Source organism: Siphateles boraxobius, unplaced genomic scaffold (assembly GCF_051911475.1).
Source record: "Siphateles boraxobius isolate OS27281-9 unplaced genomic scaffold, OSU_SipBor_1 14, whole genome shotgun sequence".
In the NCBI taxonomy this organism is placed as follows: Eukaryota; Metazoa; Chordata; class Actinopteri; order Cypriniformes; family Leuciscidae; genus Siphateles; species Siphateles boraxobius.
In genome coordinates this window covers 895,005-907,464 of record NW_027508744.1, presented here as the reverse complement: position 1 = coordinate 907,464, position 12,460 = coordinate 895,005, and the positions used below count along the sequence as shown (strand labels likewise).

At 44.4% G+C, this 12,460-nt stretch overlaps 2 protein-coding genes across 3 annotated transcripts in view; both read right to left on the bottom strand.

Annotated features, from left to right (window-relative positions):
- LOC143738198 (uncharacterized) overlaps positions 1–8,392 on the bottom strand; it is a 62,937-nt gene extending 54,545 nt beyond the window's left edge. For both annotated transcript variants that reach the window (XM_077230223.1, XM_077230225.1), the window contains exons 1-2: positions 8,304–8,392; positions 7,854–8,195 (exon numbers count right to left, since the gene is read on the bottom strand). In XM_077230223.1, coding sequence (XP_077086338.1) covers positions 7,854–8,195; positions 8,304–8,367 — 406 coding nt within the window. In that variant the 5' untranslated portion in view covers positions 8,368–8,392. The remainder of the gene's footprint in view (positions 1–7,853; positions 8,196–8,303) is intronic.
- LOC143738200 (uncharacterized) overlaps positions 1–12,460 on the bottom strand; it is a 113,122-nt gene that overhangs the window by 54,545 nt on the left and 46,117 nt on the right. The window lies entirely within an intron of this gene.

Genomic DNA, 12,460 nt, shown 5'->3' with positions numbered 1-12,460 from the left:
TAAAACACCAACAAGACTCAGGCAAAGGCAGGGCACAGAAGTGTGGGGACATAAAACAACGACTCCGTGACAAACACTAAAACAGACAGGGTGTATATACACACAGAACTAACAAGGTGATGGGAAACAGCTGTGTGCAATGAACACATGAGTGGCAGAACAGAATGCTGGGAAATGTAGTCTATTGTGAATGACACCATGAAAACGAGGACCTCTAGTGAACCCCAGGGAAACTCAACCAGACACTGTGACAGAACCTCCCCTATACGGAGTGGCTACCAGACGCTCCATGACAGAAAACAAGAATCCAGGAGGGAGGTTGAACGGTGGAGGATCAGGGGGAGGGATGGGGGGCCAGGTCCATGGAAGGGAACAGAAACAGGGGGTGATGGTTTAGCCGGCGGACAGGGCGAAGCAGACAGTCCATCGGGCGGCCAGGGCGAAGCAGACAGTCCATCGGGCGGCCAGGGCGAAGCAGACAGTCCATCGGGCGGCCAGGGCAAAGCAGACAGTCCATCGGGCGGCCAGGGCAAAGCAGACAGTCCATCGGGCGGCACGGGCAAAGCAGACAGTCCATCGGGCGGCACGGGCAAAGCAGACAGTCCATCGGGCGGCACGGGCAAAGCAGACAGTCCATCGGGCGGCACGGGCAAAGCAGACAGTCCATCGGGCGGCACGGGCAAAGCAGACAGTCCATCGGGCGGCACGGGCAAAGCAGACAGTCCATCGGGCGGCACGGGCAAAGCAGACAGTCCATCGGGCGGCACGGGCAAAGCAGACAGTCCATCGGGCGGCACGGGCAAAGCAGACAGTCCATCGGGCGGCACGGGCAAAGCAGACAGTCCATCGGGCGGCACGGGCAAAGCAGACAGTCCATCGGGCGGCACGGGCAAAGCAGACAGTCCATCGGGCGGCACGGGCAAAGCAGACAGTCCATCGGGCGGCACGGGCAAAGCAGACTGTCCACCGGGCGGCCAGGGCAAAGCAGACTGTCCATCGGGCGGCCAGGGCGAAGCAGACTGTCCATCGGGCGGCCGCCCGATGGACTGTCTGCTTCGCCCTGGCCACCGGCTAAACCATCACCCCCTGTTTCTGTTCTCTTCCCTTTCTGGCCCCCCATCCCTCCCCCTGATCCTCCACCGTTCAACCTCCCTCCTGGATCTTGTTGGTGTTTTATGTTTTGACAGTCCAGACAGTCCATTGGGCGACCAGGGCGAAGCAGACGACCCCTCGGGCGGCCAGGGCGAAGCAGACGACCCCTCGGGCGGCCAGGGCGAAGCAGACGACCCCTCGGGCGGCGAAGACCCCTCGGGTGGCCAGGGCGGTGAAGACCCCTCGGGCGGCCAGGGCGGTGACGACCAGGGCGGAGACGTCCCCTCGGGCGGCCACGGCACAGAACCCGGCTCAGGAACAGACACCAGAACAGTAACAGCCACAAGGACAGACACAAACACAGAAGCAAACATTGGCTCAGGAACGGCAGACAGTGCCTCCGGCTCAGGAGCGGCAGACACTGCCTCCGGCTCAGGAGCGGCAGACACTGCCTCCGGCTCAGGAGCGGCAGACACTGCCTCCGGCTCAGGAGCGGCAGACACTGCCTCCGGCTCAGGAGCGGCAGACACTGCCTCCGGCTCAGGAGCGGCAGACACTGCCTCCGGCTCAGGAGCGGCAGACACTGCCTCCGGCTCAGGAGCGGCAGACACTGCCTCCGGCTCAGGAGCGGCAGACACTGCCTCCGGCTCAGGAGCGGCAGACACTGCCTCCGGCTCAGGAGCGGCAGACACTGCCTCCGGCTCAGGAGCGGCAGACACTGCCTCCGGCTCAGGAGCGGCAGACACTGCCTCCGGCTCAGGAGCGGCAGACACTGCCTCCGGCTCAGGAGCGGCAGACACTGCCTCCGGCTCAGGAGCGGCAGTGGGCATGACGGGTCCGAAAGGCACATCCAGGATTCTGGCCAGACGCTCGAAGTAGCCCAATAATGTTTCAGAGGCCCCGAGAATCGGTTTCAGGACCACCGGAACTGGGACCATCGGACTCGGGACCACCGGACTCGGGACCACCGGACTCGGGACCACCGGGACAGTCACAGAGGAAGTCTTCCTTCTCCATTTCGGGACCACCAGAACTGGAACCACCGAAACAGGGACCACCGGAACCAGCGGTAAAGGAGGCTGGACAGAAACCACGGCGAACAGAGCTCTGGGCTGGACGGAATCAGTGGCGGATGGGACCCTGGACTGGACATCGCCAACCCAGGTTAGAAGAGGGGCCAAAGTGGAGAATGGTGTTGGGATTCCTCTCGACCACCTCCTCCCCTGCGGCCTCCACGGGTCCCACGAAATTTGAACAACCGGGTCCACTCAAACAATTGTCTTCTCTCCCGCTCGGTGGCTGGGGAAGAGACATTGAGAAACATACCGCTGGATCTTGATGACGGAGTCGTTCTGTCACGAACACACACAGGGAAAGACAGATCTATTAGCAGTATGTTTGATAGGGTAATCCGTACTCACAATCCAGTCCAAGCAAGGTTCAAAATCCAAAAGGCAGTCCAAAACATAAAACACCAACAAGACTCAGGCAAAGGCAGGGCACAGAAGTGTGAGGACATAAAACAACGACTCCATGACAAACACTAAAACAGACAGGGTATATATGCACACAGAACTAACAAGGTGATGGGAAACAGCTGTGTGCAATGAACAGAGGAGTGGCAGAACAGAATGCTGGGAAATGTAGTCTATTGTGAATGACACCGTGAAAACGAGGACCTCTAGTGTACCCCAGGGAAACAGAACCAGACACTGTGGCACAAATAAGACTATTTTGGATCCAGAGATTTATAGTATTTAATAATTTCAAGTAAAATGTTAATAATATGATGTTTATTATTAATATTGTGATCATAATATTACATTAATAAATATACAGAAATGCTTTAATTTTAGTAGCAGACTGAGTTTTTTTTTTTTTTTTAACGATAGTTCTTTGTGTCCATTATTTTGTTTGCCACTATCCATATATACACTTTTGTTTGCCACTATCCATATATCAACACCAGGGTGGTGGTGGCGGCGCAGTGGATAAGACACATGCCTGTGGTGTGAGAGACCTGGGTTCAAATCCACTGTGAGACACCAATGTGTCCCTGAGCAAGACACTTAAGACCTAGTTGCTCCAGAGGCGTGTGACCTCTGACATATATAGCAATTGTAAGTCGCTTTGGATAAAAGCGTCAGCTAAATGAATAAAAAAAATGTAAAAAATAAAAAAAATAAAAAATATACAGATGCACGAAGGAAGAACAAATTTACAGCAATTGGAAGACACAAAATAAATATCTTTTTTACTTTAACTGTTTATTTTTCAGTTTTTAAACTTCGAATTTAATGCTCTTCCCTTCTTTGTATTCATGTCTATAAAACCAATACTCTTTAACCTTTGATTAAACAGTTCAACAGAACGTCCTGCCATTAAATCTTGTGGTTATGATGATGAATCCAGTGTGTTTGTGGACATGAAACAGTAATACTGTAGTCCAGCATCTGATCTCTAAAGAGCTTCATGGGTAAAGATGGCGCTAGATTACTGTTAAACAGCTTCAGGTCTGAGATCAGACAGACTGATCTCATGAAATGGCGTATGTATGACACGCCAATTCGTATTTCCATTTTTGGCGTGCTATCAACACGCATAATCGCTTTTCAGCGTGTTTATCAACGCCTTTGACTTAACGTTATATTACTGTATTATGTATATATAGATATATGACCTACCCCAACCCCGTCCCTAAACCTACCCGTCACTGGGGTTAATACCATTTATGAGTGTTCTCCTACCATCCTAGGAAAAAAAAGATCGCTCCACAGATGTAGAAATAGATTTTGCTTCGTTTCGCTCCGACATTTAACGGCGTACACATACACGCGGAATCACTCGGACATTTAATGGCGTAGACATACACGCAAAAGATTTCGGCATGGACATACACGCAGATAGCTCAAAATACTTGACTTGAAAGTGGCGTGTATGTTTACGCAAAGTCATGATGTCATGTTGGATCAGAACTGTGCAAAATACAAGCATGCTTTCTTTTAGATTTGACACAGCAGGTTTTATCTCCATATCGGTCTCAGTTGGTGATGGATTCATCATCTAGTGTCAAAGCTGCTCAGATCCTGGAGAAAATATTAGCGGAGCCGTTTCTTCTTTACTGGAAAGATCTGCAGATGAAAAATACACACATTTGTGTAGAAGTCTTTTTTAATCACTGGATATAGTTTTCATGCTAGCTCGAGAAAATAGTTTATCTATATCTAATATTTATCACATGAGATTGTAAGTAATGTGAGAATATTTGTGTAAAGTGTGTAATATCTGCTCTTTTCTCATGTGAAACTGTGAGGTGTTCTGAACACGACACAGAGACAGTGCAGTCGAGCTATAGTGTCCCCCTGAACCATGTCATCCAGGCATATCGAGCCCCGGGACAAAACATCATCTACAGAAAGAGAACATCATCCCAACATCACTATCAGCATCAGAGAAGCTCAGAGCGGCAGTGGTCAGCTGATGTCACATGGCGTTGCAAGCCGACACCAAAAACGGGTCCTTCGCGCTACCGGCCACTGGCGGCGAGTACACGGGAAGATACCGGCTCTATACGAAGGCTATAGAATCTAGCGAACATATTTGGTGTAGTCCAGCCCGCAGCTCTACAGATATCTGTGAGTGGGACTGGTACGCCAAGACAATTGTGTCCACTATCCAGTGGGCTAACCTCTGCTTGGAGACAGCCTTTCCCTTCTGCTGGCCTCTGTAACAGACGAAGAGCTGATCTGAGGTCCTAAAGCTTTGCGTTCTGTCCATATAAAACCGCAAGGAGCGGAAGGGACAGAGAAAAGCCAGGGCTGGGTCTGCCTCCTGCAAGGGCAGCGCTTGCAGGTTCACTACCTGGTCCCTGAAGGGAGTGGTGGGAACCTTGGGCACATATTCAGGCCGGGGTCTCAGGACAACGGGAGAGTTGGCTGGCCCGAATTCTAGGCACGATTCGTCGACCGAAAATGCTTGCAGGTCCCCTACACTCCTGATGGACACCAGAGCAGAGAAGTCAGAATAAGCCGGTGGGACGGGCTGGGGAGCGCTAGACAGGCCCCCAGAAACCATACCAATGAGGTCATAGGAACCACAGACGTTCCCGCAGTGGAGCAGAGAGCTGGAAGGCATCGACACGACTCGGGAGACTGGCGCTGGCGGGGGTCTGAGTGTGCAGTGTGACACTGACCTGGATCCATGGATACGCAGAGGGTGCGAGCGTGCCGCAACCCGGGAAAGCATGGCTTTCAACTCTGAATCTGACTCAGCATGAGAACACACCATTACAATGGGAAGCTCAGCATCATCTTCATTTCCAAAGCATTGAATGGCAAGCATGCACTTATGATGGATGGATGCACTTTGATGGACTTCCAAAAAAATACACCCATTCACTCCCATTATAAAACTTGGAAGAGCCAGTACATTTTTTTTTTTAATATTACTCCGATTGTATTCGTCTGAAAGAAGAAAGTCATATACACCTAGGATCTACCTAGTAAATCATGGGCTAACTTTCATTTTTGGGTGAACTATCCCTTCAAGAGTTCTTAACATTTCCTGTAATTCTTTCTGCACACCATTTCATTTAGTCACTTGGTCTGTTCTAATAGTTGTAACCTGACCTCTTCTGGCTATGAATCTCCTTATATAGTTTATACAGGAATCTGTATCAAGAGAGCTTGCTATTTCAAGATGCACAGCACGTGAAACAAGGCAAGTAAAGTTTACTCCATAACGTCATTTGACTTCACCAGGGCCGAAGTAATCAATTCCTGTGTTGTAAAGGGTGGCAGATAAGGGGTTATACGGTCATGAGGTAAATCTTTTGTTGACCTGCTTTCCCTCCGACACTTCTACAAAAGTTACAGTGGTGAATTATACTTCTTGCCAGATTGTTGGCGCTGGGTAACCAGCAGTGTTTGTGTAATTCGGTCAGCATGAAATTTCTTTCTAAGTGGCCATTATTCTTGTGAATATGTTTTAAAATTAGACTGGGGATATGAGAATGTTTAGGCAGAATGGTCGGGATTTTTTGTTACATTGGCATTGGTGCAGAACTTTGCATATATATTATTTGTATAGTGAGTTCTTAGCATAAATAACGTCCTTTTAGTGTCGGTGATAGTCGGTTTGTTATAACCCCTTATTTTGTGGTTTTACCTGCTTCATCTTAATGCAGTCAGTCAGGAAATGATTACTCTACATTGCACACCACTGATGTGAAAAAAATTTCTTTTCTGAAATTGTGAGAACAGATCTGACATCACTGAATTTATACAGCTATGATGAAGAGGTTTAGCTTTGGTAATGATGAGGATTTCTGCCAGAAAATGCACATATAATCACATAATTTCTTAGTTTTACTGCTGTTTATTTGATCAGAACTCTTAACAAAATATCATTTGGCATTTTTAATAAATCAAGCTTTATGTGCCACAGAAAAGATTTACATTCATATTTTCTCATAATAATGCTCCTCTAGAAAAAATATATAATGTTATGTCTATATAATCACGAGTCCTTCTGGTCTGATGATATTAAAGCTTTTGTTTGCATTAAGAAGCTGTTTGCTGTTCTTTTTTAAATAAATACATTGGCTCATTTATTTTATACATGTAAAAACTGCAGTTGCTCTAATAGCATGCATATTGTTAATTGATATTGAATTAATAAACATTGCATTAAAGACGGTGGCAGTAGTTTGAATATTGACTGAAACGCACAAACTTGAATGATCTCCACAATCATTAAAGACTGTTTAAGTTCCAGTGGTGCTGAATAAAGGACATTTGTCCAAATATCTCAGTTTCTCTGAAGTGAAAGTTGAGATCTGGCAAACAGTAAAAGACGTCTGAGACACAGTTATCTATTTTTTAATGTGTTACCCTACAGCAATGCTTATTTAACTGGCAGTGCAAAGCTCAGATTGTAAAACAAAGCAGAAATAATATCATTTAGCTGATTTTTTATTCATCAGAGCTCCATGTTTTGATCTCTCCATCCTTTCTGCTGTCCACGATGGTAAATGATTCCTCCTGCGACGACTGTAGTCAGAAAAAACACACACACAGCCAGTCCAACACCAGCGAACATCAACACACGCTCCGTCACCGTCACCTCGTCTACAGAGACAGAAGAGTTACTCACACTCATATACAACCAGACAGTATTAACTCATAAGAATTAGTGCTGGATTTAACCAGTTAAAACATGAACAATCAAACCAACATGTTACCTGGGACGTCATTTTCTTCTACAAACAGACCTGTAAATATATGATCAGTTTATCATACAAACACAGAAAAAAATATTAAAACAATAAATACTATAAACAAATAAACAGTTTTAGTTGTTAGTTGTATGTGAGAGTGCATTTAGATGAGATTCTGTGAGATGAGATTTTTTGTCCTTCACGCAGTAGAGATGATGCATACTAATTAAAAGGAATCTGTAACAATGAGTCCTAGAAACATGGCTTCTCAACAAAAAAAAAAAGATAGACTCAATTAACCGTAAAATTTGGGTTAGTTAAGTTAGTTAAGTCTGGTGCAAAAACATGAGCACTAAAAAAATGTTTCAAATCAATTTTAAAAGCATCAGATTTATTTTATTCCACAATCATCACTTTGGAAACAAAGACACATCCATATCTCTTAAAACAAAAAATATGTTCAGATGTCGTCTTGAGTGACTCATCTTACCCCCAACACTGATAAGTTTGTTAAGATAATGTAAAAAAAAATGAAATCTGGTACCTTCAATCTCCAGTCTGATGGGTTTGTCGAAGTGCATCTCTGGAGCGTCAGACTTTATTCCACAGAAATAAAGTCCTGAATCTGATTCTGTTACTCCAGAAATAGTTAAAGAGACTCTGGTGACCCAACTGTCTGCAGTCATTTTCATACGATTGCTGTTTGGATTGTAGTTGTTCAGGAGTTTTCTCCCGTTTTTGTCCTTCTCTGCAGAAATCAGCAGAACGAGCTCTTCAGATCTGAGAAGATACCAGGAGACTTCATATCTGTTTCTCATGCTGCAGTTCAGAGTGATGTTTTCTCCAATCTTAACTCTCACATCAGAAGATCCTCCAACTGACAAATCTGGAGAGACATTGATAAACACTCATCCTTTTAGACTATGTTAATATCTATTGTATTTGAGGTTGATAAGTTTAATTTCATGAATGTTTTGAGATAGAATATATTTACCACTGGATGTGTTTTGCATAATCCAACAAGAAAATACACAGAAGAAGAAAATTACTTTCTCCATTGTGTCTGTCGTTCTTCACGGTGTCGTGAAGGTTTCAGCTCAATGCAGAGGCTCTAAAACCACAAAGTGTGTCCACTTCCTTTCCAGAGAAATATAAACCATTGAATAATAGTCTCTTATTAGATTGTGTTTCATCTGTTGTGAACCCCGCCCTTGAGGTCAACTCAACAGATGAGAATTGACCCTTCGCTAAGCCACACCCGAAAACCGCCACTGGCCAATTGTGTCTTAGCAACCGTAACTAGGCGCGGGAGGTCTGGCAAGCTTTCGAGAGAGGGAAACATGCTGAAGCTTTGCGCATATGGATTGTGCAAATCTGATACCCGGTATCCTAAAAGTTTGGACGGGGGAGTGGAATTTTTTTCCTTCCCGAAAATCTAAAAGCCGAGGGGAGAAATGATGTGCGTGATTCAGCAGTGTGGAGACTAAATGTCGACAGGATTAACAAAAACACATATTGCTTGGAAGCTGGAAATAATTACGGTTCTTTGTTCATAATGCACGTTTTAACGTAAAATAAGACGTTTAAAGACAAGACGGAGGCTCACTGACATACTTTAAAATATATTTCAGCATTTTGTTAATCAATGGCCTACTACCCCTGACTGAGTAACTTTAACCCAATCCGATCGCGGTGTTAGTGTTATTTCACAAGATTTATGGATAAACTGTTTGATTTATAATTATTAGATTAGTTTCACATTTCACTTACCCTGCTGTGCACGAACATAAACATAGCTGTTCCTCAATGTGTGTGTTTCCCATGTGAATGTTCAGCGTATGAGACGGCTGGTGCTTGCGCTGCGACTATAGGCTTTAGCTTCAATTTTTATTAAATTATTCTCTAATCGTTTGCATATTATGTCGTGGATATATCCCTCGAATGCATACTACAGTCCCTTTTGTCTTGCTCTCTCAGATATTTCACATGTTCGCCAAAAATCACTAATTATCTCATTGGGAATGTCTGACACCGGTGCATACACACTGTAATAGATGTGCTAGTCGCGAAAGCTTGACAGGCGTAGCAACAGTAACTAAGGAGGGTGGGGCTTAGCGATGGGTCAATTATCTTTTTCAATAAAACAGTGAGAGACAAGCGTTTGCTGTCAAGTTTGTATTTAACATAGTATTCAACACCATGAAGAAAAAGCAGCATTGAAACAGCATTCTTATATGAATAAATATAAATAAACATTTAAATAAATAATCAAATACTGTAGTGTATATAAATAAATAAATCCTAGCATCATGTTCTCAAATGTTTCCTACTCTCACTCAGTTACGTATAACATTTTTTACCTTAAACAAAGATACAAGTTATCTCTTCCAACATTTTGTTTCTGTCTGACCGGAGAGAGATTCACCTGCCATTCACCTCAAAAGCTTGGATGAATCGAAGAGATATATTTACTCTAAATTGTCTGTAGGTTATAGTGACTGGGAGGGGACACTTAGTTTTGTCATGGTCATGGTTTTTTCATGGTTTTTATTTTATTGTTGTATTTATATGTAATTTTGTGCCTCATTTGTGCCTCATGATTATTTTTCTGTACAGCACTTTGGTCAACTTTTTATGTTTTAGGATTTTTATGACGTCACTGCGGACTTCTCATCACATCTTCTGTCCAATCAAATGTTCTCTAGAATCTTAAACTCCACCCCTATGCTATAAACACCCCCTGGCCAAAGCGACCGTGGCTGAACCTGACTGTGTGTTCGGTAGTGAACGCATGCTCAGTGTCCACATGCTCATCAGTGCCACCAGTTAAAGGACAAGTTCGGTATTTTACACTTAAAGCCCTGTTTTAAGATTGTTTCTGATGAAATAGAACGGTTAAGATTGAAATTTGGACACATGCTGCTGTCCCGAGAATTTTCGGTTTCTGTGTTAGCACCCCCCACCTCCACAATGGTTTCATAGGTGCACTGGAACAATCATTCATAAAACGCATTAAACTTTAGTTTACAAAGACGTGAAACTCACCGAGTGGTCTGGGGTGTTCACTGATATGCTCACTCAAAAATCACAGCAAAAGATGCTTTCCAACAGGTTTTATCGTAGTTTTTGTCCAACTCCATAGACTTGTATTGGATGTTCTGTGAGGTACGGTATTACTCCGCCGCCGGAGACGGAAATGGGGTTGTTTGTATTCTTTCTGTAGTCTTCCAGTCGCAGTATCGTAGGCTACGCTATCCAAACATTGGCAAAGGTGCATTATCGCCACCAACTGGGCTGGAGTGTCTATTATTCAAGCTCTCAGCGGAAGAATGTCCGGGTGTGAGGTGTTTGGAAAAATAGGTCCATAGTTTTACAACGAATGGTAAAACACCTGTTGGAAAGCATCTTTTGCTGTGATTTTTGAGTGAGCATATCAGTGAACACCCCAGACCACTCGGTGAGTTTCACGTCTTTGTAAACTAAAGTTTAATGTGTTTTATGAATGATTGTTCCAATGCCCCTATGAAACCATTGTGGAGGTGAGGGGGTGCTAACACAGAAACCGAAAATTCTCGGGACAGCAGCATGTGTCCAAATTTCAATCTGAACATGTGAAATATCTGAGAGAGCAAGACAAAAGGGACTGCAGTGTGCATTCGAGGGATATATCCACGACATAATATGCAAACGATTAGAGAATAATTTAATAAAAATTGAAGCTAAAGCCTATAGTCGCAGCGCAAGCACCAGCCGTCTCATCTATTTCATCAGAAATTAGTTACTGGAGTAACATATACTCCGGGATATAGTTTATTTCGAGTTGGAGTGACTGTCAGGCACACCCGTAAGAGAGTAACTTTAGAAAAACTGAATCAGCGCTGACTCTGTTTTGAACGATTCAGTTCAATTTGGCGAACTGGTTCGACCGGTTCACAAAAAAAGAACCGGTTCAAAAGAACCATTCGTTCACGAACCGGACATCACTACCGTTGACATGTCACAGAGCAATATGTGTTGGAGATGTGTGTTCAGTTGCTCAAATGCTCGAGTTTTATTCCATTTTGAGAATGAAATGGCTAGAATTTATTCACACCAAGAACGTTACTATTGAATCCAACCTATCAGGGCTAGGATTCGTTTCCATGGTGCTGTCAAGTACAATTCGCAGTCTGTGAGGTAAACTAAACGCTATTGGCTATTTGAAAAGGGGGAGGGGCCATTAAATATGTCCCGCTTTAGCTTCCTGTTTCAGTGGAAATTACGTCAACGCATCATACAAAGCTGCGCGTTTCAAGAAACTTCAGTGGGCCTTTAAGTCTAGGACGGGCCTGAAGCTGCCATCCTTCTCGCGGATGAGCAAGTAACGGCTGTAAAAGTTGTCTCGCTGTGGGCTGTGGCGACTTTTTCTAGCAGAACCTGCACTCCGGTTCGAGGACCTGAGAATTGGTGTCTGAGACCATAGTGTAAGTCACACCCCTGAAGCGGGGGAATCTGCGAGAGAATTGAAACCGTTTTATTGTCTCCAAGACCCATTTTGACTTGACTGGAACAGCTTGACTTGACAGCATCCTTGATCTCCAAGTTTAACCACAGGTGGCGCTTTGAGCACCACTAAACACTAAAACTGCTGATAATACGACTGATCGCCTTGGCCGTTGTCTTTGTAGCGCACTGGTGTGTGTTTCCTGTACAACGCCGTAACTCGCTGCTTCACTACCATTGTACAATGTATCGTTGGAGAAATCAGCTAGCTAGTCACGACTGTTTCCCGAAACCATATTGTCGCAAAGTGGTCGTTCAACCACGTTGGTTGATGACGTCACACACGTGGCGGAGTAATAACTACTTTTAATGAAACTGTTTCAGATCGAATTAATGCTAGATGTTGTGCTATAAATTACAGAAATACATCTGAGGACTATTTCTCATAGTCTCAGTTATTTTGCTTTATCTCCAAATTCAATCATAGACTCGTTCTTACATAGTAGAGCTCGTTCGCACATGCTTCAATAACTGTGCTTTAAATCTCTTGACAAACTAGAAAGACGTAAATTACATTTGTATGTATTCTAAGTCAAAGACAAAGGTTGTACTGAATGGCAGTTTGCTTATTTTGCTCAAGATAATAATTTATTGAGCCACATGTCATGC